At 40.7% G+C, this 26,199-nt stretch overlaps 1 protein-coding gene and 1 long non-coding RNA gene across 7 annotated transcripts in view; one reads left to right on the top strand and one right to left on the bottom strand.

Moving 5' to 3' along the window:
* erbb4b (erb-b2 receptor tyrosine kinase 4b) overlaps positions 1-26,199 on the top strand; it is a 341,307-nt gene that overhangs the window by 190,561 nt on the left and 124,547 nt on the right. For all 6 annotated transcript variants that reach the window (XM_082509409.1, XM_082509412.1, XM_082509410.1 and 3 more), the window contains exon 3: positions 12,402-12,588. In XM_082509409.1, the coding sequence (XP_082365535.1) occupies positions 12,402-12,588 (187 nt within the window). The remainder of the gene's footprint in view (positions 1-12,401; positions 12,589-26,199) is intronic.
* Positions 1-26,199, bottom strand: part of LOC309691620 — a 211,371-nt gene that overhangs the window by 175,840 nt on the left and 9,332 nt on the right. The gene's annotated exons all lie outside the window — the stretch shown is intronic.

The following is a 26,199-nucleotide window of genomic DNA, read 5'->3' as shown; positions in this document are numbered from 1 at the left end:
TTTCTGAAGGTAGGCTTCGGAAGACAAATGGAGGATGAAATTGATGCTGCCTGCTGCTTAGCTTTGCATTGCAATTTAAAATGTCAGCTACACAACATTCGATTATAGGTACAACTGGAGAAGAGCATTAAGCTAATCAAAGTTAATGAGGACACCTTTACAGGGGTATCCTAAGTACAAATAGGCTGTCTACCACCAAGCTTTGAAGACTTTGTACTATACAAGCACATTTTTATATAAACCTTTAAAAGGCAGTTGTAATATTGATTTTGCCCATTGTTTGTGTTTTTTATTCTGCACATTTCCTTATAACATTCAATAATACTGTCAAAAGTTATACAGCAAAAGTGATGGTCGTCTACTGTATTACCATACTTCCGCTATCCACTGCCCCTAAATGATAGTGCAGTGGCCAAATTACAGGAATTATATAAAGTATACCTAACTAAACGGGTATTGAAGGAAAGTGGTAGCATGAATTATATGCCTTTCTCTACACACTCTGTATTGATGGTTCTCATAGCATAGGATAAGGTGAACACCACACTATTCATTTCCCTGCCAAAAGGTGGGAATGACAGAGGGCTTTCTAGCTCAATTCAGGAACTGTCAGGGAGGTGAAATGGGAAAGACTGCCATGATGAGAGACAGCAAAAGAGGGTATGGATGTGTGTGTATGTGTGGCTGTGTATACTTTTTCCTGCCCACAAGTCCATGAAAGGCAAGGAGCGTTCAGTAAACACAGCAGATTAAAAAAATAAAGATAGACATTATATATTACCCAATATAAAATTCAGTAATGTATTTTTTAATAAATAATTTAACATTGCTCTTTGTTTTTTAAATGCATTGTTCACTAACATAAATGAAGGAAGAAAAATAGAGGAAAATATTTTAAATCCACTCCAGTACATCACCACCCCCAATTATGATCTCAGTGATAAACATAAAGTGAAATCAAAGCTATTAGACAATGAAAACTGAAAATGCATCAGCTTCTTAAAAGTAAGCTGCTGAGTGGCAGAACAGATGTACTGAGTTGCTATATACTGAACAGGTGGGTGTAAAATGTTTTACAGGGATTGCAAAGTCTTTGTGGACTTTCATTACACACCGTAAATGAGTTTGGCTCAAAAGTCTAATGCTTAAAAATAATAATAATAATAATGGAAAGCAATGACAGCAAACATTAATCAGAGCTGTTGCTGTAGCTCCTTAACTTGGCCAAAATTCAGGAAAGCAGGACTCCTTCAGCACGAGCAGTGATGGCAAACTAGCACTGACTTTCCATGACACTTGCAAACAGTAATAGTATTTTAGTTGGCCACTGTGGCACAAGTTTGGTTATATTTTATTCTTTTAGATTTTTAGGATAATCAGTGAGTCTCAGAAATACAAATTTTGTGTTTAATTATGTTAAAAGCCAGTCAGTATCATATCTGATCAAAGTACCAACTGGCAGAAACACTGATCTCACAGTTTTGATGACTGATAACTGCAATATGCCCGACATCTGCATCAGAACATACCCAGAATAAGTCCTTTTTATTTTTAACATGTTCATTACATAATTATTTAGTGTAACAAACAGTCAATATACTGGATGAAAACAAGACAAAGTGAAAAATAAAAGGAAATAAAATATTGATTTTCTCTCGGTTTACTTTCCTAAGTAAAGCAAGAGGAACTGTGTCATGATTGTTGTGCGAGCTTTGACTAAGGGAGGTGAGTTAGATAAGCTGTGAGACATGACCAAATGTGCCACCTCCATCTATTACTACATCAGCAAAGTTGAACCTTTTGCTTTGTCCATAAGAACAAAAATAAAAGGCAGACGTTGTAACAGTCTAACATATGTCCCTTTTTCTGTTCAGACACCGCAAACATCTGAATCAGTGTCTGACCAAAAATCTGCGTAATAATTTTTGAGAAAATCACCACATGTCTCATACAGATGGAAAAAAAAACATTCCAGATAAAAAAGAAGCATCAGAGTCCTCAGATGCTGCATTTAAATAAATGCTTTATATTTATTGATCTTATATTTAGGATGAGTAAATACATACTTGTTTTTGTATATTTCTGTGGTAGCCCAGTTTGTGCTTTTTACACATTCACATTGTTCTCAGATCTTAGCACAATAGCCTGGAAATCATAAGGCTACAGATACAATTTAGTCTGACACCCTCTTAAAACACTAGAACCAGAGATGGTATTGCGGTGATGAGGGTATTGCAGTGGACCTGTTAGTTTTGCTACATCACAGTTTCCTATCCGGGGTCTACTAAATATAAAAGTTCTGTCTGACCTATGTAGTACACATGGGAGATGCACTGTATATCTGAAGAACTGAAAGAGGCTCAAGACACTTGCCCTAATGGCATAGTATGTAAAATATAGGATTGGACACAGACCTATGATAGCCACATTTAAGGGAAATTGAAATAAGCTGGCCTCATCTTATAAGTTCCCTCTGTGAAAGCTTAAACCGCAGGTGTCGAACTCCAGGCCCCGAGGGCCCGTGTCCTGCAGGTTTTATATATCGCCCCGGGTCAACACACCTGAATCAAATGATTAGTTCATTACCAGGTTTCTGGAGAACTTCAAGACATGTTGACGAGATAATTTAGCCATTTAAATCAGCTGTTATGGATCAAGGACACATCTAAAACCTGCAGGACACTGGTCCTCGAGGCCTGGAGTTTGACACCTCAATGCCAATATTGTCAAGAAAGTTGTGAGAGATTTCTTTTCTACTTATATAACCACCTTTCCTGAAAATACACCATAGACCAAATAGAATTATGAAAATGCTTTCTAAGAAATTCTGGCTCTCCTGGATTAAAATGAGATTGTACGTGTACTCGATTTTCATACATTATGCGTTACCGTTTTTCAATCCATTTCTCTTTCTTCATATGATTGTTTCACTGTTTAGCCTTTCTTTCCTTCAGAATTTGAGGATGGTGTATTCTGTCAATGATGCATTCACCTTACAGGGCTTTTTTGTCATCATCCTTGACAAGTCGACTGTCATCCTGTCGCAACCAATGACACTCCAACTGAGTACTACACATTGCCTCTCCGTACATCACTCTGAACAGGGACTTCTCAAAGTCACCCATTCTTGCCAATCTTATTAGCCAACCCAAATATCAACCACATGCCAAACCCACACTTGTTAGTAACAAATATCAGTTTATGATGTTTTATCTTGCATTCAGTCGTCATAAAATTATTTGTAACTTTGTGATTTTTTTTTATTTCAGTACACTTAAACTAGTTTTTTTGCTTTGTTATAAAGATAATATAATATTTTCCCTCTGAAATCCTCACTTGTGCTTGAGTAAAGTAGTATTCCTAGAAAACAGCTGGCATTCTCCCACTGTAGAGGCAAAGGAAGGACGTGGAACGCCAACACAGAGGTTTCAAATCTTTCATGTCACTTGTTCTTTTGGCTTTTGTTACCACTGTTAACAACAAAAAAAATCTGTCTAATCTCACACAAGAATGCCTTTGTACAGCCACACAGGCATCATCATGCACACACACACTAACAGATACACACGTTTGCACACGCAGACACACACATAAGCACAAGACAAGTGGTGTAAGAAACACAAGTGAGAGTTTCTCTTCATCGTCAAAGATGAGTCATCATAATCAACTTGCCAAGGCAATAAAAGATACTTCTGTGATTCCGATACATACACTGGTGTGCATACTTCCACACAAATACACACATACATCAAAGGCAGTATCACCTGCAGGTGTTTGAAGTGGCTCATATTGGGTTTGAGCCACTCCAGAAGGATTGAGGTATTACTGAGGAGCTGGTGGGTTGTAGGTGGGCACTTGGCACGGCAACACTTCTGAGGCTGAGAATGAAAAAAGGATACCAGTTTCACCAGGGCCACTTAATGGGATGGCGTCGCAACATCATATTATAACCGATTTAGGAAGTCATTTTCCTTTTATTCACAATAGAGTTAATTTCAGAAATTATTGTCAAAACAGTAGTAAAGCACTATGGGACAACTGCCAGCCAGTAATATTTCCATTATATGCCAGTTCCACTGAAGGTGATCTCCTGGAAAAAGTCAGGAGGTTTTCTTACTTACATTTGTAGACACTTCATCCGATTCTGTGTCTGTGTACAAATGTGGATGTGAGCTCAGGCAGAGGATTTAAGCAACCGATATGGAAATAGAGGATGGAGGCTTAGCGATGCAAACCTTAAGCCCACCCCCAGTGCACTTCTGTGTATCTGACTTCAGTGACCGCAGCCCTGCAGAGCACATATCTTTGCCTCAATATGTATGGAAATGAGAGGCAATCGTGCTAACGTGTGTTCAGTGTCTTCAAACATGCTAATGGTGCCGATGTCCTCCACCCGCAGCCTAACATTTCACCTTTTCCTCACACCTTTTGGTTTACACTCTGTCTCTTCTGACCTGGAACAGGTATGTTTTTAATTATGCGTAAGAATACACGTAAGACTAGCCTAGTCCACTCGTCTGAGCTTCTCCTGCAGTGTGCAGAAGAAAATCTTCTGCTCTTTCTCCTTCCTTCACTGACTCTACCCCCAAAACCTCCCTCTCTTCCTTTAGAAGTCAGGGATTGAAGGACTCGATTTCAAAACTGTGCACGTCTCAGTGACTCAAGTGAGGTTTTTGTTCCGCTGCCACACTTCCGTTCACAAATGCTCCAGCGTAGGGAGGAGGGAGAAATCCCTGTTAATCTAGTGAATCTGGCTCTCTAGGTCTTTTTTGTTCACTGTTGCTGAGATCCTGACGCATTGATCTCTTAGGAGGCATGTAGGGTGTGTGGTTGGATGAACTGAAAAGTTGCTAGAGGGAGTCTGACGTCCAACTGTAGACATAATCTCTTTTTTTTTAAAAAGCTGTCTTTATTCACTTAAGAGATTGCAGATGATCAACAGTTTGCACTGACCTCTTTGAATTTATAATGATGCATTGGTATAAATAATTACTTGTGTTACTTGTGTTAAGATTAAAAAGAAATCCTGAAAATGCATGCAAAGACCATTGCAACTTAGATTTCTGGAAGATGTGGCCCACGCGCCTATCGACACACTGAAGAGCTATTTTTATTGGTAGAAATCCAGGACAACATTGTGTCATGGTGTTATATTTAGCAGGTAATTTAATGCTCTAATTTCACTGTAGCTAAATTGAGGGCATAATGCAAATCATTGTATTTAGTGCTAATATAGACATAGAAAAACTGTTGCACTGGCACCTGTGCAGTCTGCATTGATAATCACATCAGCTTCTTTGCATTAATATCTGTTTGAATGTTATATATAGATATACCCCTTTGGGAACTTATGCATCAAAACGTGTTGAAATCCAGGTTCTTGTCTCCCTGAAGTACTTTTACTATGCGCTTGGCCTGCACCAGTGGTATTGCCAAGGGGTGCTTGTTTTGTTGATCTGTGTTTAATGAAAGTGACCACGCACAGAGCAGATTCGGCCATTAGCTCAGCAAGAGCCTGTAATCACTACAAGTTGTTTCCTTTTTTTCTCACAGTTCATTATTGAACAAACATTCTGTGGGGGGGAGACATGTGCTTCTGCCACTTCCTTCTCCCTCTTTTTATTCCCTTTGCAGTGTTGCACTTTCGAAGCTATCGATTTGGTGGCTTGAAAATAACAAACGACAGCTATGTGAGTGGGACAACAAACAACCTCAGAAAATACAATATAAAAGGCATCTGTGAAGTATGTGCCTTGAAGTAATTATTAGCTACTGTATATGCTTAAATTTAATCAGCCAGAGCTGATTGCTTTTGCTGTTGTGTGCTGCCCTCAGTCTTCTGTGAGGAAGAAAGAGTACCTGGATATGGCAGTGTCCAAGGCTATGTCACAGAGTGCCGCATATTTGGTTTTGTAGCAGGGTTGAAAAGACCTTCAAACTCAGTGGGGTGAATGTGACTCATCTAAAGACCTTGCCAAACTCTGTGTTGACATGGAGGCAAAGAGTACTACATGCACTCACTTGAAAAAAAGCTCAATATATTCTCTATGTACACACACTCTTGATTCAAATCAATAAATGTACATTTATGGTGTGGTCAAGTTTAGTTGCACCATCATAATGCTCCTCAACGTTTGAAGCCTCAAACCCACCACTGCTCTTATTAATTCACTGGATATTTTCATCAGCACAAAGAAGTTTGTGCTATGTCCTTTTTTCTCCAGGTAGTTTTTAAATTGATAAACACATTCAGAGACATACTGAATGTAACGTCCCCATCAATCACTCACATAGGTACACAGACACTCAAGGCCTGTCTGTTTCTATTAATGGTAATCAGCTGGGTAATGATGACAGAGCTGCGACTGTGGCTTACTTACTGGTGGCTGATGGCCATGCTCTCTGACAGCTGTCAGCCGCCATGACTACACTGCCAGGGCCCTCCTTAGGACTTATTTCAGCTCAGTACATCAGCTGCAGCAGCACTTCACACACAGACTTGTTGATTATCAGCATCAGTGGGCCAGCGTGGAAAGACTTCTCTGACCGCCTGTCTGCTAATGACAGCCACCATGATGGTGGATGGGAGAAAGAGGACACAGCCTGTCACTTTGATTCATGCAATAGCAGATCCAACTGGATGGCTTCTCGCCAAAGTCTCGACAGTCGTTATATCCCCTCCTAAATGACATTTAAAGTGTGAAGCAGTGCCTGTCCTTGTGGCTCAGTCACCCCAGGCCAGGCCCCGGACACGAATCCCGAACCCTGTGCCAAGTTTTGAAGTAAGGTCACAAACCCCACAGTCAATTCTTCTCCTAGATGCCTGAACTCAGCTCATTGGCATTATTGAACGACCTTGAAGACAGATGCTTAGAGTACATTACTTAGTTTGTTTGATTTTTTGTCTTGTAGTCCTCTTTTTTTTTTTAAATTCTTTTGCTTTCCTATTTTAATCTATTTTATTATTGTACCTATGTCCACCTAAAAATTTGAACAAATACATCAAAAGCAAATGTAAGGTGAAGTATGCATGTCTGCTATTGCTTTGCAAATAAACAGGATAACACGCAATCGCTGAATTATTTCAAATGCTCTGTCCTGAGTTTGGCTAAAACCTAAACAGAAAATAGATGTTAGAATTGGTCATTCTGGCTAATTCTGTCACTGATATTTAAGAAATGGGAAACTTCTGTCTGTATATATTTGTTTCTGCATATTACCACTATGAATTTTAAATGTAAGTGCAGACTTTCAGCTGTAATTCAGTGGGTTTAACAAAAAGATTGTATAAAAATCAGAGGAACTAGTGAATTTTTTAATACAATCCCTTCATTTCAGTGGCTCAAAAGTAATTGGACAAATTATGTAACGGAAAATACTCATTTAGGGTATCTTTTGACTCAGCTTTTTGAGTTGGTTTTTTTTTGTGACTTTTGTATTATAAGGGTGGTTAGGTTCCAGTCCTACAGTTAGACTCAAGTTTAGTTGTTTCTATGTTTCTGAGTTTCTTGCTCCCCAGTTTGTAGTTTCCTCTCTGTTAGGTTTTTCTGTCTCCATGTTTGTATCTCTCTCCGTGTCTCTCGCTCGCTCTCTCGCTCACTAACCTTTTTCCCCTGTTCCTCTCCTTGTGTCTCATCTTTTGCCTCCTTTCTTGTTCGTCCCCTTTGCTGTGTGTTAGGTCTGTGTCTCAGTGTTTCTTGTTTTATCTCACGTCCTGTGTTCAGTGTGTTACGTTTTGCTTCCCCGTCTCGTCGCATCCAATTCACTGCAGTTTCACTGTTTCCACTCTTGTCATGCCTCAGTGTATTTATTGTTTGTCTTTCTCAGTCCTTTGTCGGTGCGTCTGCAAATCTCCTGCTAAATCCTCCTTGTGTTTCCACATTTCCTCGTTAAAATCCGGTCGGTCGGTCGGTCGGTCGGTCTTTCTTTCTTTCTTTCTTTCTTTCTTTCTTTCTTTCTTTCTTTCTTTGTATGTACCAGACTGTAGATTTTTTCCACTCCTACTATTGTAGCAATTTCTTGGATGTTTTTTTTTCTGTTTTCTCAGCTTAAGTGTAGCTTGTTTCACCTGCATGGAGAGCTCCTTTGACCGCATGTTGTCTTTCACAGCAAAATCTTCCAAATCCAAGCACCACACCTCAAATAAATTCCAGGCTTTTTATCTGCTTAACTGATAATGACATACATGTAACAAATTAATTGCCCAAACCTGCCTATAAAATAGCCTTTGACTTAATTGTCCAATTACTTTTGGTCCCTTTAAAAAGAGGGTGGCACATGTTAAGGAGCTGAAACTCCTCAACCCTTTGTCCAGTTTGAATGTGGAAACCCCCAAATAAAAGTTGAGAGTCTACACATTATGTCCATGTCTATTATATATATATATATATATATATAAAAAACACCCAGCGCGCCCCTGCGGGCGGTTTATCCTTCAAGCTCGGGTCCTCTACCAGAGGCCTGGGAGCTTGAGGGTCCTGCGCAGTATCTTAGCTGTTCCCAGGACTGCGCTCTTCTGGACAGAGATCTCCGATGTTATTCCCGGGATCTGCTGGAGCCACTCGCCTAGCTTGGGAGTCACCGCACCTAGTGCTCCGATTACCACGGGGACCACCGTTACCTTCACCCTCCACATCCTCTCGAGCTCTTCTCTGAGCCCTTGGTATTTCTCCAGCTTCTCGTGTTCCTTCTTCCTGATATTGCTGTCATTCGGAACCGCTACATCGATCACTACGGCCGTCTTCTTCTGTTTGTCTACCACCACTATGTCCGGTTGGTTAGCCACCACCATTTTGTCCGTCTGTATCTGGAAGTCCCACAGGATCTTAGCTCGGTCATTCTCCACCACCCTTGGGGGCATCTCCCATTTTGACCTCGGGACTTCTAGGTTATACTCAGCAGAGATGTTCCTGTACACTATGCCGGCCACTTGGTTATGGCGTTCCATGTATGCCTTGCCTGCTAGCATCTTGCACCCTGCTGTTATGTGCTGGATTGTCTCTGGGGCATCTTTACACAGCCTGCACCTGGGGTCTTGCCTGGTGTGATAGACCCCAGCCTCTATGGATCTTGTACTCAGAGCTTGTTCTTGTGCTGCCATGATTAGTGCCTCTGTGCTGTCTTTCAGTCCAGCTTTGTCCAGCCACTGGTAGGATTTCTGGATATCAGCCACCTCCTCTATCTGCCGGTGGTACATACCGTGCAGGGGCCTGTCCTTCCATGATGGTTCCTCGTCTCCCTCCTCTTTCTTGGGTTTCTGCTGCCTGAGGTATTCACTGAGCACTCGGTCAGTTGGGGCCATCTTCCCAATGTATTCTTGGATGTTCCTTGTCTCATCCTGGACTGTGGTGCTGACACTCACCAGTCCCCGGCCCCCTTCCTTCCGCTTAGCGTACAGCCTCAGGGTGCTGGACTTGGGGTGAAACCCTCCATGCATGGTAAGGAGCTTTCTTGTCTTTATGTCAGTGGCTTCTATCTCCTCCTTTGGCCAGCCTATTACCCCAGCAGGGTACCTGATCACGGGCAGGGCGTACGTGTTGATGGCCCGGATCTTGTTCTTACCATTCAGCTGACTCCTCAGGACTTGCCTGACCCTCTGCAGGTACTTGGTGGTTGCAGCCTTTCTAGCGGCCTCTTCATGGTTCCCATTTGCCTGCGGGATCCCCAGGTACTTGTAACTGTCCTCTATGTCTGCAATGTTGCCTTCTGGTAGTTCAATCCCCTCAGTTCTGACTACCTTCCCTCTCTTTGTTACCATCCGACTACACTTCTCCAGTCCGAACGACATTCCAATGTCATTGCTGTATAGCCTGGTAGTGTGGATCAGTGAATCGATGTCTCGTTCACTCTTGGCATACAGCTTGATGTCATCCATGTACAGGAGGTGGCTGACAACTGCTCCGTTCCGTAGTCGGTATCCGTAGCCAGTCTTGTTAATGATCTCACTGAGGGGGTTCAGGCCTATGCAGAACAGCAGTGGGGACAGAGCATCTCCTTGGTAGATCCCGCACTTGATGGTAACTTGTGCTATGGGCTTGGAGTTGGCCTCTAGTGTTGTACGCCACATCCCCATTGAGTTCCTGATGAAGGCTCTTAGGGTCCCATTGATCTTGTACAATTCTAGGCATTCCAGTATCCAGCTGTGGGGCATTGAGTCATAGGCCTTCTTGTAATCAATCCAGGCAGTGCACAGGTTGGTCAGTCTGGTCTTGCAGTCTCGGCTGATTGTTCTGTCTACCAGTAGCTGGTGTTTTGCACCTCTGGTATTCTTGCCAATTCCTTTCTGTGTCCCGCTCATGTATTGACCCATGTGCCTGTTCATCTTAGCCGATATGATGCCTGACAGGAGCTTCCATGTAGTACTGAGGCAGGTTATTGGTCGGTAGTTGGAGGGGACCGGTCCCTTCTTGGGGTCCTTGGGGATCAGGACCGTCCGGCCTTCAGTTAGCCATTCCGGGTGTCTCTCGTTAACTAGCAGCTGGTTCATTTGTGCTGCCAGACGCTCGTGGAGTGCAGTCAGCTTCTTTAGCCAGTAGGCGTGAACCATGTCGGGCCCTGGTGCTGTCCAACTCTTCATACTGGAGACCCTTTCTTGGATATCTGCCACTGTGATGGTTACTGGACCCTGTTCAGGGAGGTCGCTGTGGTCTGCCCTCAGATCCACTAGCCACTGAGCATTGCCGTTATGGGTTGCATCCTTCTCCCATATGCTCTTCCAGTATTGCTCCGTCTCCAGCCTTGGTGGTGCTGTTCTCTTATTGTTCCCTTGCCACTGAGAGTACACCTTTGCTGGTTCTGTGGAGAACAGCTGGTTTATTCTCCTGCCTTCTATCTCTCTGGTGTACCTCCTCAAGCGGCTGGCCAAGGCTGTGAGTCTTTGCTTGGCAGTTTCCAAGGCCTCAGGTATGGACAGCTTGCTGTATTTCTTAGGCACCTTATTTGTCGCACCTTTCTGCAACTCCGTTAGTTGGCTAACCTCCCTCCGTGCTACTTTGATCTTGCCCTCTAGCCTCCTTCTCCATGGAGGGTACTGCCCCTTGTGGCTGTTCAACTTGTAGCCAAGCATCTCACTGATCACTGCTGCCGTATTGTAGATCAGCTTGTTAGTGTCGGTAATCGTGGTTGTAGGTATTGCCCGTAGTGCTGCATTAACATCATCTAGCAGACCTTCTGAGGGTACTTCACGTAATCTTGGTAACCGGCTACGGGGGATCCAGGTTTCAAGCTTGGCCATGATCCTATTTTTCAGGTCAGCTCCTCTCGCACTCAACGATCCTTCTCCTATCGCACTTGGGGCTATGTACCCAATCTCGGGTGGGGGTGATGATATCTCCCCCCTGACCTGGCGTCCTGACTCCTCCTTGCCGTAGCATTTGTGTTGTACCTCGTCAATCTCTAGCTGTGAGAGCAGTCCCTTCTTTCGAATGTTGGAACACTGAGCTACTAGTTGTTTCGCCGTCATTGTGGATGTTGGGTATCGAAGAATCCATAGGTCCCTCATCCTATTCATGTAGCCCCTTCCGCCGGGGTTACTTGCGTAGTAGCATTCCAACAACGCCCTGTTTTCGTCCCTTGCCCACCGATGCCTTCTTGTTCCAGTAGCCCACTTTTCGTCAGGGTGCCCTGGTTCCTCAACACCTGACGCGGACCTTGTTGATCCGGGCGACGTCCGAGCCGGCATGCCTTCATATTTATCTGTCTCGCTCATGTCTGCGGTAGGCTTGCTTAGCATAGGGGGTCTAGCCTTAGGACCCTTACTGGATACAGACGCCCCAGGCAGGAATCGAACTTGCGATCCTCTGTTCCAAAGGCGTGTAGTTTAACCACTACGCTATCCAGCTGCTATATATATATATATATATATAGATATATCTATATATATATATATAATAGACAATTGTAGTTATAACTACAATTGGAACATGTTTCAGTAAACATGTAAAAAAAACTAAACTTGTGTCATTGTCCAAATATATATAATAATAACGAATATACTGAACTGCAAAATAGGCAATGTTAACATCAATTATATTTCTGTCAAATTATAATTTGTTACAGACACTAAACATGAGGTTTTTGAACTAATAACAGTTTCTGGAAGACGCTAAAATGGATGTTCTTGCAGAAATTCAGTGTTATCTTTTTTCTTGATCAATTAGATATTATGTGATGAATTTTAGCCTGAGAACATGCAGCCACTATAAACACAGAACTGTGATAACCTTGTGCCTTTTGCCTTTACACTAACTTGTTTACTGAATTAATTTTACATTCGCCATGAGAAGCACAAGTTGTTTTTCTTCTTCTTTTTCCCTAGAAATGTGTTGTTAGTGTTTTCATCTATGCAACATGTACACACTTAAATTGCACACTAACACTTATTTCCATACCTCTATCCACAGTCTATCAGGGAAGTGACAGGCTATGTGTTGGTGGCTCTGAACCAGTTTGACTACCTGCCATTAGAGAACTTGAGAATCATCCGAGGAACCAAGCTATACGAGGACCGCTACTCCCTTGCAATCTTCCTCAATTACAGACGTGATGGAAACTTTGGCCTGCGCCAGTTGGGTCTAAAAAATCTCACAGGCAAGTTGAATTATTTTTTGGTTACTTACATTTTTTTATGTTAATGGACACGTAATGAGTAAAAAAAAACAAAACAATCCAGCTTCAAAACACCTGTAATATCAATTTTTACAATTCAGAGTTGAGTTAGAAGGATCACATTAAAATCAGCTGTGTGTATTAAGAAAAATTATAACAAAAGGTGATGAAAATAGAGGAATATTTTCATTTTATGTTGTTTTTAGGCCTCCGTGCAAGCAATAGTTAGGGCAAGAGGCCCATTCCATGAAAAAAAAAAAACAGTGAGTGTCTCCAAAATGATCCCCTCAGAATCACAATGCCTTTAGTACAAGAACATGCAAAGCACATGAAAGTTTATAATTATTGCAAGTCTCACAGTCTAAAGCCAAATTCCCATTTATGCTCAGCATGACTTTGCTATTGCTACCAAATTTGAGCATTTATATCATGGATACACTTGAGCTTCAAAAACAAAACTCCATCATTAATATCTTAGTCATGGAGTATCAAACACTAGAAGTCTAGATGTTTTCTGATAATTCACAAACTTCAAAAGTACTTTTTGGGTAAACTTTAAAGGGTTGTATCACCATGTGGTATATTTAGCTGATCAAAACAAGTTATAGAATATGAAAGGTTTCTTTTTTTACCTATATTTTGATATCAGGCTCATCTTCTAGTTGTCATTCCTTAAAATATTCCTTAAAATATATTTTTTTTTCTGCTTCTGGAACTTAAGAAATTAAAAAATCACAATTTTAAAAATGTCAAATTTTAAACTATCACCATGTAATTTAAAGGTCTGTGACTCTGAAAATATTCAGTATTTAACTATGACTCATGGAAGTCGTGACTGGAGTTTTGTCAAACAAGATTAAAAAACTCAAACATACAGCCATGGATGTAAACTGCAGCTTGACTCTTTTGGCAAAGACACAGAGCATACTGTATGTATACTTGCACTTATAATTCACATTGCACAGTCAAACAATTTAAGTGTGCTGGAAGTGGGTTACTCTTTACTTTTTTTCTTTATAGTGACGGGTGCTGTTATCACAGTTCACCTTTTTATATGAAGGGATGTTATACCATCTGACAAAGTTGAGAAAATACATCTAATTTATTATTTCCAGCTATTGCTCAGACAAAACGTAGTCTTGTATGAGTTACCACCTGAAATCTATTTGAGAATATTGTGTCCCAGTGATTGCTGATAAACTGTGTAGTAAGAAAGAAAGGATTGTGTGGGCGGCTCTGCCTTTTTATGAAAAATGATCCAGTGCTAGAAGGTTATCTTCTGCAGACTGACCCTGAGGTCAGCACAAAATGAACCTCTAGACTCGCAAAAAAGATGCACAGCTTTTCCACTACAGAGCAGCACACCTTTCTTGCAGTGTGTTCGAAATAAGATCAAAGCTGCCATTCACTCATCTTGAAGCTAAATCCAACATCACAAATGATCAAAGCGGGCGAAGATATGGACAGAATCGATACATTGTGGTGGCTGAATAAGAGTAAATAAGGGTTTGCATGACCCTTGGCAGCTCTGATAATGTTCAAGATGGAGAAATAGATACATTAAGTGATCAATGCATCAGCACATCTCTATGCTTGTGTGTTGATCGCAATAAAAATGTCATCTGCCACACATGTTAGCTCTTGTTCTGCAGCAGCTTTGACATTAATAATGAATACCTGTATTGTTGCCTACATTTAAAAATTACAATAACAAAACATAAATAAATAAAAACAATAATAACTTTTCTTAATTGCTTACTCAAAGTGGGTCATGTTGGGGCGGTGTCTGTTGCAGGTGACATACTAGTACACGTCTTTGGAAAAACTAATTGAATATCAAGTGCAAAAACTGTCACTTTTCTAAAATGTTTGGTCTGCTGTCATGAAAAACAGTCTGACATCCACAGGAAAGCGTTAAGAATGATATATGAATGATTAGTACCACAAAAAATGCACGCATGTTACGACTGATAAGGAATGTTGTTTTAAAATTATTTCTTAATTAGAACGCTCTTAAATCAGATTTACAGCACACAGAATTTACTAGAATTGAACAACTAGCTATCTAAACAATACAGACACAATATAAATAATTCCAAGGGAAACACTGAGTCATAAGAAGAAGACAGTGACATTGGCTTGTTCAAAAAATGTAAAAAGAAAAGAACAAAATGACCTAGTGAAATTTTTGAATTTATGAAGATGTGTGAGGATGGTACTGAGACTGTGCCTTCCTTACTTCTTCCAAATTCACTTTCTAAATAATTCATTGTTGTCTTCAGCTGTTTTTTCCTGGTTGTTCCCCAGAGTTGCGAGAAACAACGCAGCCATCAGTCTGCATGTGCAGCTTCAGTATGTGCTGGGGTGTTAACGTTCTGCCTTCTATTCTTTCTCACACGTGGTGCCATACTTGGGGAATTACATTTGTCCAGCATAGCGTTTTGCTGTGCCCTTCCTTTTCCATTGTGGTGCCAAGTTGAAGTGAGTGCGGAGGGAGGCCAGGGCGGTTCTCTGTGAGAAGCTGCTGTTTGATGTGCCTTCCGTGGCCTCAAGCCATGAAGTAGAGGGGGAAGTTATGCACAACAACCAGGGTCAGAATCTGCTCTACTTCATAACTACGAGTGCTTGTGTTTCACCCTTGTGCTCGCTTTCGTGGTGACAAAAACATGTTGGTTGTTGTTTGTTCTTATTAAGATGCAATCATTTAACGATTAAAGGTTTGGTTTGTGTTGAAGTATATTATGTAGAGATCGGAAATGGCTCTCACGTGTGCTTCTAGAAGAACAATTAATATACCCCACATGGCCCTAATCATCACTTGGTCAGTGTGGGATTACATCAAGGGAGATAAGACACTGAGGTGACCTAAATCACAAATAGCTTGATAGTATTACTTTTAAAAGGACCTATCCTCTTGTGTCTTGAACTTTTCACACATACATGCATGTCAGCTTTGGGTAGATAGGGCCGTTCACGATCATATCTATAACTGTGGACCCTAGAAAACCTTTATACAAACTTGTCACTTCAGAACAAGAAACTTGTCTTGAAGGGTCTATCATATCACTGTTTTTTGTGCAGATGGACCTGACAGTTAAACAAGCTCTTGCTGTGGGGAGAGACAAGTCACTTGTGTCCCAGTTTGTTCTGTTGCAGTTGTCATCATTCTGCTGTGCGCAAGCGGAGAAAGGAAATAAGCTAAAACTATCAGGATAAACCCGCTCCTGTACTTCAAGCAGCAGAGATCAAACTCTTCCTTTCCTTCAGCTGCTGTAGTCCAAAGCAGTCTCATTCATTACGAGGCCTTTGATGTTGCTGTCATATTAGCCCATCGTTCTTCTTGCAGTAGCTCCCAGGGGAAGTGTAAAATGATCAATAAAATTCATAAGCAACATATATAAGAGGATAAAACATATTAAATACATAAGGGGCTAATCGAAAGAAGGCACAGTGAAAGACCCCTTCGGTGCTGAAACCCACACACAGTTCTACTTGGTTTGAAATTGCCTTGGGATGAAATCAATTTGTCGCTAGTATATTGTAGCATTGCACTTATTGATTTTTCTGGTGCACTCTCCGCGAGCTGTGAATGGACTCTCTGGATTTGAGGGGACTGGAGGATGGGGTGGAGGACGTCTCTGGCTGAGCAGGGATAGGACTCCCTCTGATGCACCTTTCAATCAAGCTTAGCTAAGTTATCCTCATGAATATGAAATATAAGGCACAGTCAAGCCGGGGAAAGTTAAGGATAGTGTGTGTGCACGGGGGTGTATAGAATAAGAAATATAGGCACTAAGTGCAGAAAGTTTAGTTTTGTTGTTTGACATTTCTTCCTCTGGAACAAATAACTGTCCCGGCCGTTATAAGACTATTCATTTTTAGGCATTTTGGGTGTTCAAGTGAGCTCTCTGATAGCTACAAGGAAAAGCTTTAAATAAGTCATTCTTTTTACTTCTCCCTATGTCCAAGCAAGAAAAAAGGTTAAATACAGCTGGCTTCTGACATTTTCAAAGTTCCCTATCCATATTTTGATGCATAATGACCCGCACTGTCCTCCTTCTTGCTACGGCAAACATTTTCACCACTTCTGTCTGGATTCACATGAACCCTGGGTAGCCTCTGTGCTTTCACATGGTAATTACAGCCTGCTTCCCTGGCAAAATAATAACAGCCTCAATAAGGAGCACAACACAGATGAGCTTTCTGATTTTGCCACCCCCTCCCCCCCTCCATTTTCCTCATTTCATTTCTTTCAGATTTGTTTTGTGTTGTTGATTCATTTTTCTAACCACCCTACGCCTGCACTGCGTCTGTCCAAAATGAAGCATCCAATCTGAGGCCCCATCTGCTGAATGATCCTCTCTCATCGCATGCATGTACACAAGCCTGTGTTTTACGCCAAGGCGTTAACCACTCCTTCATGGCCCATCTGCTCTCTCTTTGTCTATCCCATTTTTTGTCTTTCTTCCATCTCTTTATCCCTGTCTTTGGCTCTCTGTTGGTCATCATATTTTAGTTGGCTGTCTTGATTTGTCACACTGATGCCTTTCACACAAACACATGCATGCTTGTACCAATCTGTACTGTATGCAAAAGTCTCTTGCGCACTTGAGTCTGACTCTGTTCTCCAAAGGCTACTGCAGTTGTTGAGTGTGGAAATCGACCACGAACATACAATATCATCTGCTCCGTGTGTCCTTCTTAGTGTTATGTGACAGTGATACACAGGGGAAGAAGGAAAAGGATGGAATGGGGCACGTTGACGGGAATGATTTGAGTTAATGTGTTTCCCCCAGACAAGGAACTGGTAAATGGGGGGCATAAAATTGGTGCCTTTTTCTGATCCCCAAGATTTTCGTTCGCCATCTAACTACTAGTAGACGAAAGAGAAATTCTGCCACGGGAGCCAGAGAAGATTGGTCCAGTGCACATCACAAGAATTCAGCCAAGCCTCTTGCCTGGGAGCCCACATACCTCAGGTCTCCTTCAATTGTGTGTCTAATTGATTACTTCCCATGCAATTACTCCTGTGTCACACTCAATATTTCACCACTGCAGGAAGGGGGCAAGATGGGGCGTCTTTTTGAAGGACGACATTCATATTGTCACATTTGTGAGCCTCTAATGTGGATTGTGGGGAAGCACATGTTAAACTTAAGCCCGAAACAAGCCATGAGTAGTAACTGATATCAAGTGATTGCAGTGTAATGTGGCTTAGAGAGAGAGAGAAATTACCAAAGCAATTTGTTTTTATGCCACAGGTCAGCAAAGCTGAATTCCTCAAAAAGTTTCTTTTTGTGTTTCTTTTTTTTAATGTCTTCATTTAATATAAAGGGTTTTTCACATTTTTAATAAAAAAAAAACGTAAAATATTTTTGTCATTTTTAATTTCTCATTTTTTACAGTTTGGAGTCCTTTAATTAAATGACTTCATATTATTCTTACTTTCCCTTAAATTAACTTATTTTAGCTTTAACATTTTACCCGATTATATTTTTTCCAGGGCCATCTGGATCTGTCACTCACAGCTTGGTCTAAAGGGTGCATGGATATTTCTCTTTTTTATGCTTTTGTTATTTGTTCTGTTCTTCAGTCTTTAATAATGCAATGCCTGAGATTTCATAAGCAGAAAATAAATGTGCTTTATGAAATATTAATGGACAACAATAGCAAAACCTGCCATGAGAAAGGAAAGATAATAATACAAAATGGAGCATCTCCAATTAAAAATGTGTACGTCTCTCTCTCTGTGTGCTGAATTTGGCAAAGAACTGAAATGATGGACTGTGTTGTCTAAAAGTTTTAACAGAGTTCATGCTCCCTTAAATATGTTTAGACTGCAAAGTTTAACTCAAACAGCGGTGACCATTATTATCCCACCTTAGGTTTATTGCATTTGACTTCCCCTTAATCTTTAAAGCCTTAAACTATTCTCTTACCTGCCTGCAAGGAATATAGAAATGTACAAATATTTTGTATAAAAAGCTTTTACAAATCATGAATACAATGAAGAGGAAAATGAAAGTAATAATAACATAATATAGTCAGTAATGTGCAAAAGTCGTTCATATATATATATATATATATATATATATATATATATATATATATATATATATATATATATATATATAAAAACACCCAGCACGCCCAGGCGGGCGGTTTAACCTTCAAGCTCGGGTCCTCTACCAGAGGCCTGGGAGCTTGAGGGTCCTGCGCAGAATCTTAGCTGTTCCCAGGACTGCGCTCTTCTGGACAGAGATCTCCGATGTTGTTCCCGGGATCTGCTGGAGCCACTCGCCTAGCTTGGGAGTCACCGCACCTAGTGCTCCGATTACCACGGGGACCGCCGTTACCTTCACCCTCCACATCCTCTCGATCTCTTCTCTGAGCCCTTGGTATTTCTCCAGCTACTCGTGTTCCTTCTTCCTGATATTGCTGTCATTCGGAACCGCTACATCGATCACTATGGCCGTCTTCTTCTGTTTGTCTACCACCACTATGTCCGGTTGGTTAGCCACCACCATTTTGTCCGTCTGTATCTGGAAGTCCCACAGGATCTTAGCTCGGTCATTCTCCACCACCCTTGGGGGCATCTCCCATTTTGACCTCGGGACTTCCAGGTTATACTCGGCACAGATGTTCCTGTACACTATGCCGGCCACTTGGTTATGGCGTTCCATGTATGCCTTGCCTGCTAGCATCTTGCACCCTGCTGTTATGTGCTGGATTGTCTCTGGGGCATCTTTACACAGCCTGCACCTGGGGTCTTGCCTGGTGTGATAGACCCCAGCCTCTATGGATCACTCACCAGCAGTGTTGGTCAAGTTACTTGAAAAAAGTAATCAGTAACTAATTACTGATTACTTCCCCAAAAAAGTAATCCCGTTACTTTACTGATTACTTATTTTCAAAAGTAATTAATTACTTAGTAAAGCGATAGATCTTTCAGCCCAATTCTACTTTTTCTACATAATCCATCATACAAAATGTAATCAAATGGAAAAGTCTCTTTTTAACTTGTTTTATCAGTTTTAATCTTTTAACTTTATGCATCAAGCAAAAATTTAATTATATGCAACATTCTCTGACTTGAATAAATTAGTTTAACATTTAAAGCTATTTTCTGCACATTCCAGCACATAAAATAAAATATTTTTTGTGTTTACACTCACTCTTTCAAATAGATGCAAGTAAAACACAGCAGAAAATAAATAAAGTCAAAGACTCAGCGGTGCTGTTGCTCTATTTTCACCTGTAAAGCAGGACTACGGTAGGCAGAGGTTTACCCTGGTGCAGGTGTGCCGCGGTCAGTTGAAGAATCCGCGAGTTTCTCTGTGAGTTTCCCATTACGTCATGGCGCACTCGGTGCTTGCTTGGAAGTTTAGGGGTTTTTTTCGCTGTAAAAAGAAGTTTTCTTCCCACGCACAATGGACGCTAATATTTTTGTCACTTTTTATGGAATCAAACTCAAAGTAAGGTCAGTACTTCCACGCTTTAAACGCTGCACGCTCATACTCTCTCCCACAATCGATATGTGATCCATTGTTGATCTGCAGACAGCTGTTGTCACTAACGGCGCACTCGCTTACGTCACTGTCATGAGACATTCTCGCAAAAAATCACGGTTTTAGTAATGCAGTAACGCAGCGTTCCTACGGGAAAGTAACGGTAATCCAATTACCGTTTTTGCAATAGTAATCCCTTACTTTACTCGTTACTTGAAAAAAGTAATCAGATTACAGTAACGCGTTACTGCCCATCTCTGCTCACCAGTCCCCGGCCCCCTTCCTTCCGCTTAGCGTACAGCCTCAGGGTGCTGGACTTGGGGTGAAACCCTCCATGCATGGTAAGGAGCTTTCTTGTCTTTATGTCAGTGGCTTCTATCTCCTCCTTTGGCCAGCCTATTACCCCAGCAGGGTACCTGATCACGGGCAGGGCGTACGTGTTGATGGCCCAGATCTTGTTCTTACCATTCAGCTGACTCCTCAGGACTTGCCTGACCCTATGCAGGTACTTGGTGGTTGCAGCTTTTCTAGCGGCCTCTTCATTGTTCCCATTCGCCTGCGGGATCCCCAGGTACTTGTAACTGTCCTCTATGTCTGCAATGTTGCCTTCTGGTAGTTCAATCCCCTCAGTTCTGACTACCTTCCCTCTCTTTGTTACCATCCGACTACACTTCTCCAGTCCGAACGACATTCCAATGTCATTGCTGTATAGCCTGGTAGTGTGGATCAGTGAATCGATGTCTCGTTCACTCTTGGCATAGAGCTTGATGTCATCGATCGTGGGGCGATCGTGGCTCAAGAGTTGGGAGTTCGCCTTGTAATCGGATGGTTGCCGGTTCGAGCCCCAGCTTGGACAGTCTCGGTCGTTGTGTCCTTGGGCAAGACACTTCACCCGTTGCCTACTGGTGGTGGTCAGAGGGCCCGGTGGCGCCAGTGTCCGGCAGCCTCGCCTCTGTCAGTGCGCCCCAGGGTGGCTGTGGCTACAATGTAGCTTGCCATCACCAGTGTGTGAATGTGTGTGTGAATGGGTGGATGACTGGATATGTAAAGCGCTTTGGGGTCCTTAGGGACTAGTAAAGCGCTATATAAATACAGGCCATTTACCATTTACCATCCATGTACAGGAGGTGGCTGACAACTGCTCCGTTCCGTAGTCGGTATCCGTAGCCAGTCTTGTTAATGAGCTCACTGAGGGGGTTCAGGCCTATGCAGAACAGCAGTGGGGACAGAGCATCTCCTTGGTAGATCCCGCACTTGATGGTGACTTGTGCTATGGGCTTGGAGTTGGCCTCTAGTGTTGTACGCCACATCCCCATTGAGTTCCTGATGAAGGCTCTTAGGGTCCCATTGATCTTGTACAATTCTAGGCATTCCAGTATCCAGCTGTGGGGCATTGTATATATATATATATATATATATATATATATATATATATACACATATATATATATACACATATATATATATATATATATATATATATATATATATATATATTTATTTATTTATTTATTTATTTTTTTTTTTTTTTATTGCTGGGAAACTGGGAAATACTTCCAGTGATTTATTGAAACATATGCAAAGATATATGGAGATGCAAAATACAAGGCAAAACCAGCATTTGCATATTTCTAATAAACTTGAAGGTGAATATTTCACTAGTCAACCTCAAAAATTACTTCCTCTAAACCATCAACAGCTCTATTAGACCCCTAATGCTACAAAACTGTTTATTAATGCTTCAATCTTATGTATGATCGGTCTGTCTCTTTTTATGGGCTATACTCCAAAGGCCTCTAAGGTGGCAGTAATTAAACCAGTTCTTAAAAAGCCATCACTTGATCCAGCACTCATAGGTAATTATAGCCTGACGAAGTTCAAAATTTCATGATAGAGTAGTTGTAAAACAGCTAATTAATCATATTCAGATGAATGGTTTATCTGAAGAGTTTCTGTAAGGATTCAGAATTCATAACAATACAGAAACAGCACTAGTGAATGTAACGATGGGCTTTGACAGTGGACTCATCTCTAGACCTCAGTGCAACATTTAATACCACTAACCACAATACTTTAGTAAAGAGATTAAAACACGCGGGTATTAAAAGGTATTTGGCTGCAGTGGTTCGAATCATATCTGTCTAATAGACTTCAATCTGTTCATGTAAATGTAGAGTTCTGTTCACATGCCAAGGTTAATTATGGAGTTCCAAAGGATCTGTGCTGGGATACAGTCTTTTTGCATTTCACATGGTTCCCCTAGGCAGTATCATATCAAAGACTTATTATATATTTTCAATCCTGTGCAGATGATACCCAGCTTTATCAATCTATGGAGCCAAGTGACAAAGCTGATTAGTTAGGCTACAGGAATGTCTTAAAAACAAAAAGACCTGGATGACTTCTAATTTCCTACTTCTAAATCCAGAGAAAACAGAGTATTGTATTTGGCCCTAAAAATCTTAGAAACATGGTATCTAACCTTACGATATAAAGTGCTCTGAGGTGACCGTTGTTGTGATTTGGCACTAATGTTTGCTAATGTTTTTGTCACTTTTTATGGAATCAAACTCAAAGTAATGTCAGGACTTCCAAGCTTTGAACGCTGCATGGTCGTTCTCTCTCCTGCACTCCATATTATCCATTGTTGATCTACACGTTTGTTGCTGCCATGAGCGTCACACGCTCAGACGTCATTGTAATGAGACACTCTCACAAACAAAATCACGGTTTAGTAACGCAGTAACGCAGCCTGCTTATGGGAAAGTAACAGTAATCTAATTACCTTCTGGCAATAGTAATCCCTTACTTTACTCGTTACTTGAAAAAAGTAATCGGATTACAGTAACATGTTACTGCCCATCTCTGTTAAGGACACACTGCAGACAATGTAGACATGTTGTAGCAAATATATTTCATACCTGTAAAACTATTATTTTTGTTATTTTCATAGATCCAACTACAGAAATGGAGAAAAAATTATTAGTGACAGATCGCTATATACGGAGTGTCTAAAGGTGTAAAACAAAGTTTTATTTTTTTAAAAGCAGAGGTAAAGCTCGACATAGTCCAGCACCAGGGAGCCAAGGCCGATGTCTCTTGTATCAAAAAGAGAATCAGCCCAGCTCTTATTTTGTTCTCCACTTTTCTTCTATCTCTTTAAATATGCTATTTAAAGTTGGTTCTTTGCTAATCTCTGTTCTGTTCACTAGTTCATGCCTTGATTTAGGGAATGTTTTTATGCATCAATGATTCATGGGTTAGTTTTAAGTGGCTAAACAACCAAAATCAAAACAAACAAACAAAACAAAACAAACAAGAAACAAGAAAAGCCTCTGAAAATGGAGACTGTAGAACTACTGCTCAAGACCACAAATTATACAAAAGTCTGGCTCCATGGAAGCAAGAGCTAAAGAAATGAGGAGCGGCTCAAGACATTAGTATAGTACTGCACATTTAGACAGCATCTGGCAAAGTGCAGGGCAGATTAGTGATTGCTTCTTCTGTATGCTATTAAAGCAGTCTGATATCAATTATCCTCCCTAAGTGAGATTGTTTTGGTCAGCAACTTCTTTTAAAGTGTTTTGATGCAGATACATAGAACTGACAATTTTGTCTGTTCTAACAGCAGTTTATGTCATTCTTTATTCGGTTGCTTGTTTTATTTCATGCAAGAATGCTAATGTGTGAATGCATTACACTAGTCCCTACACTCGTCTCTTTCCAATAAACAATTTACATTTCCTATGATTACACTGCAGACCAGTCTGTCCTCACTGAATAGAATATATTCCAGGACATGACCTTACTTCAGCTTCCCCTTTAGCAGATAATACTGCAATATTATCTGGTAATATCACAATATTCTCATACCTACATACCACTCATTACCAGTTTGCCTTCCTAAAGGAGCCTCTACGGCCTCCTCTAAGTGAGAGTTGACTTTCACCTCATTAAAAGTTAAAGTAGGCGTGGAAAGAATTTTAATGCCAATTAATAATCAAAACACAGTCTTCTTCTCTTTTTCTCAAACATTTCCATCCCCCCAGGCAGTGGCTTAGATCAGACATAGATCCGCCACGATGTAGATGTAAAATTGGGCAAGAGACCAACAGGACATTGTTCTCTTACTTCATAACCACGTTTGAATTGTTCCCTCTTGTTCCAACAGGAAACACAGAAGAGCCCAAGCATGTATGTCTCCTCTGTAGATTATGTAAATTACCATGTGTGCCAGTGCGACTTGGACTTTGCGGTACTTACACCGCAAAGTCCATACAATAGTATACCTCCAAAGGACAAATAAGTAAACTATTTCACTAGAGAAGCATATTAAAATACATACTGTTGATTAAACGGGTCTCTTTTTTCTTTAAAAAACAAAACAAAACACAAAAGCTATGTACGTTTTGGTCAATGAAAATATTACAAATCTTATAAATTCTGTAAGTATTTTGTATTAATTACGCCTGTCCTGATTAGGTGAGCACTGCTTTGAGTGTACAAAAGAGATAAAGTAAATATATGTGTGGATACATATAAATCAGTCAAGAGCTTCATACTTTTAAAGATTTAAAAGTTCCAGTTTATACTGTATCGACTTCATTGTCTTTCTTTCTATGTTTCTGAAAATTCAAAACAATCACATGGTGCTCATCATGCTCAGTTTCTGTCACTGACTGGCTGTCATTATGGCTTTACCATGTCAGTTCACAGCTGTGCAAACTTGACACACAGTTTTTACTTTGACCAGACAGAGTTTCTGACAGGCCTTTGATGTCAGAGGCGCTCAGTGCTCATCTCAGAGGAGGAACAAAATGAGTAAGAAAGCAAATAAAATAGGAGCTGACTGGCAGCTCCGTGGGTCTCCGAAGTAACTAAGGAAAATGTCACTTTTTATCAACTTAGTTACAAGGTCTAAATGGACACCTGTGGACTGATGATGAAATGTTTTTACTCTTAAAGACACGAGATGGTTGATATTCATAGAAAGCAATCCTAAAATCACACAGAAAATACTGTTTCTTGTTAACTTTTTTAAATTGTTTATTTTGTAACCGTTGACAGTGTAAACAGTTTTTTTTTTCATTAAATTTTATGTTGACATGTTAAAACAGAAATCAAAAACCTATATTGGACTTTAAGCGTTTGATAGTGTATAAACCTCGAGTCTTTCAGAATATCCTACATCCTGGTAACATATAAAGTACATATTTAAACAGCTGGATAAAAGGTGTTACATTTTTATTAAAAATGCTTAATGTGAATTTAAAAGACACTGCTGTCAAACCTAAATTTAATATCTTTCACTAGTGCCAGCACACACATAAACACACATATTACCCTCGGACCCGACAAATTCGCCCCTTTCTCCCCTGGCCGTTTAATAATTAATATGCTTATTTTTGTCTCTAAGGCCAAAGCCTTGGGTAAGTGGAACAGCTATTGATGGGGGCAGTGGTGGGTAATGGGACATGAAAAAGACTTTTTTGTCCATCTCACTTTTCCACACAGATATGATGGGTGTTAATACATGCATCACCAGCCATGGCTTCACTAAATATTTAAATTTTAATTGTTTCTGTCTGTGGTACATGCTTTTTTTTCACCAGTGGTATTCTTTGTTAAAGCTCTGGATCAGTCTTCGCAATCTTCCAGGTTGTCCTATTCATATTAAGTGGGACCTATTCTATTTTCCAATACAAAGAGGTCACTTTGGTCAGGATTGTGCATATGGCAAGATCCAACACAATCGTGCTCTTCGAATATGATGGCTGGCATCAGACATAAAACAGTAGGAAATCCAAGTGGTTATTAAAATATGTTAAGTGGCCTCACTATCTTGAGACTTTAGAGACAAAGGCACTCAAAGGTTAATTTGTGCAAGATGGTACACATTAAAAGTAATCAATGTAAGCTTCATTAGCGACTGCATCAGTGCATCTCAGTCATCCATGATCTTAGCTTTTATTGGTTCTTTGTCTTTATTAAACTTGTTCTATGTTCTTCTTCTTTTAACGTTCAATTCCAAACAATAAAGTGGTAAAACTGGAAAATCTCACACTATATCATACAATTAGACAAT

Source organism: Aulonocara stuartgranti (genome assembly GCF_965226115.1).
Source record: "Aulonocara stuartgranti genome assembly, chromosome: 16".
Lineage (NCBI taxonomy): Eukaryota > Metazoa > Chordata > Actinopteri > Cichliformes > Cichlidae > Aulonocara > Aulonocara stuartgranti.
Note: the sequence above shows the minus strand (reverse complement) of the source record. Positions and strands in the feature narration are given on the sequence as shown.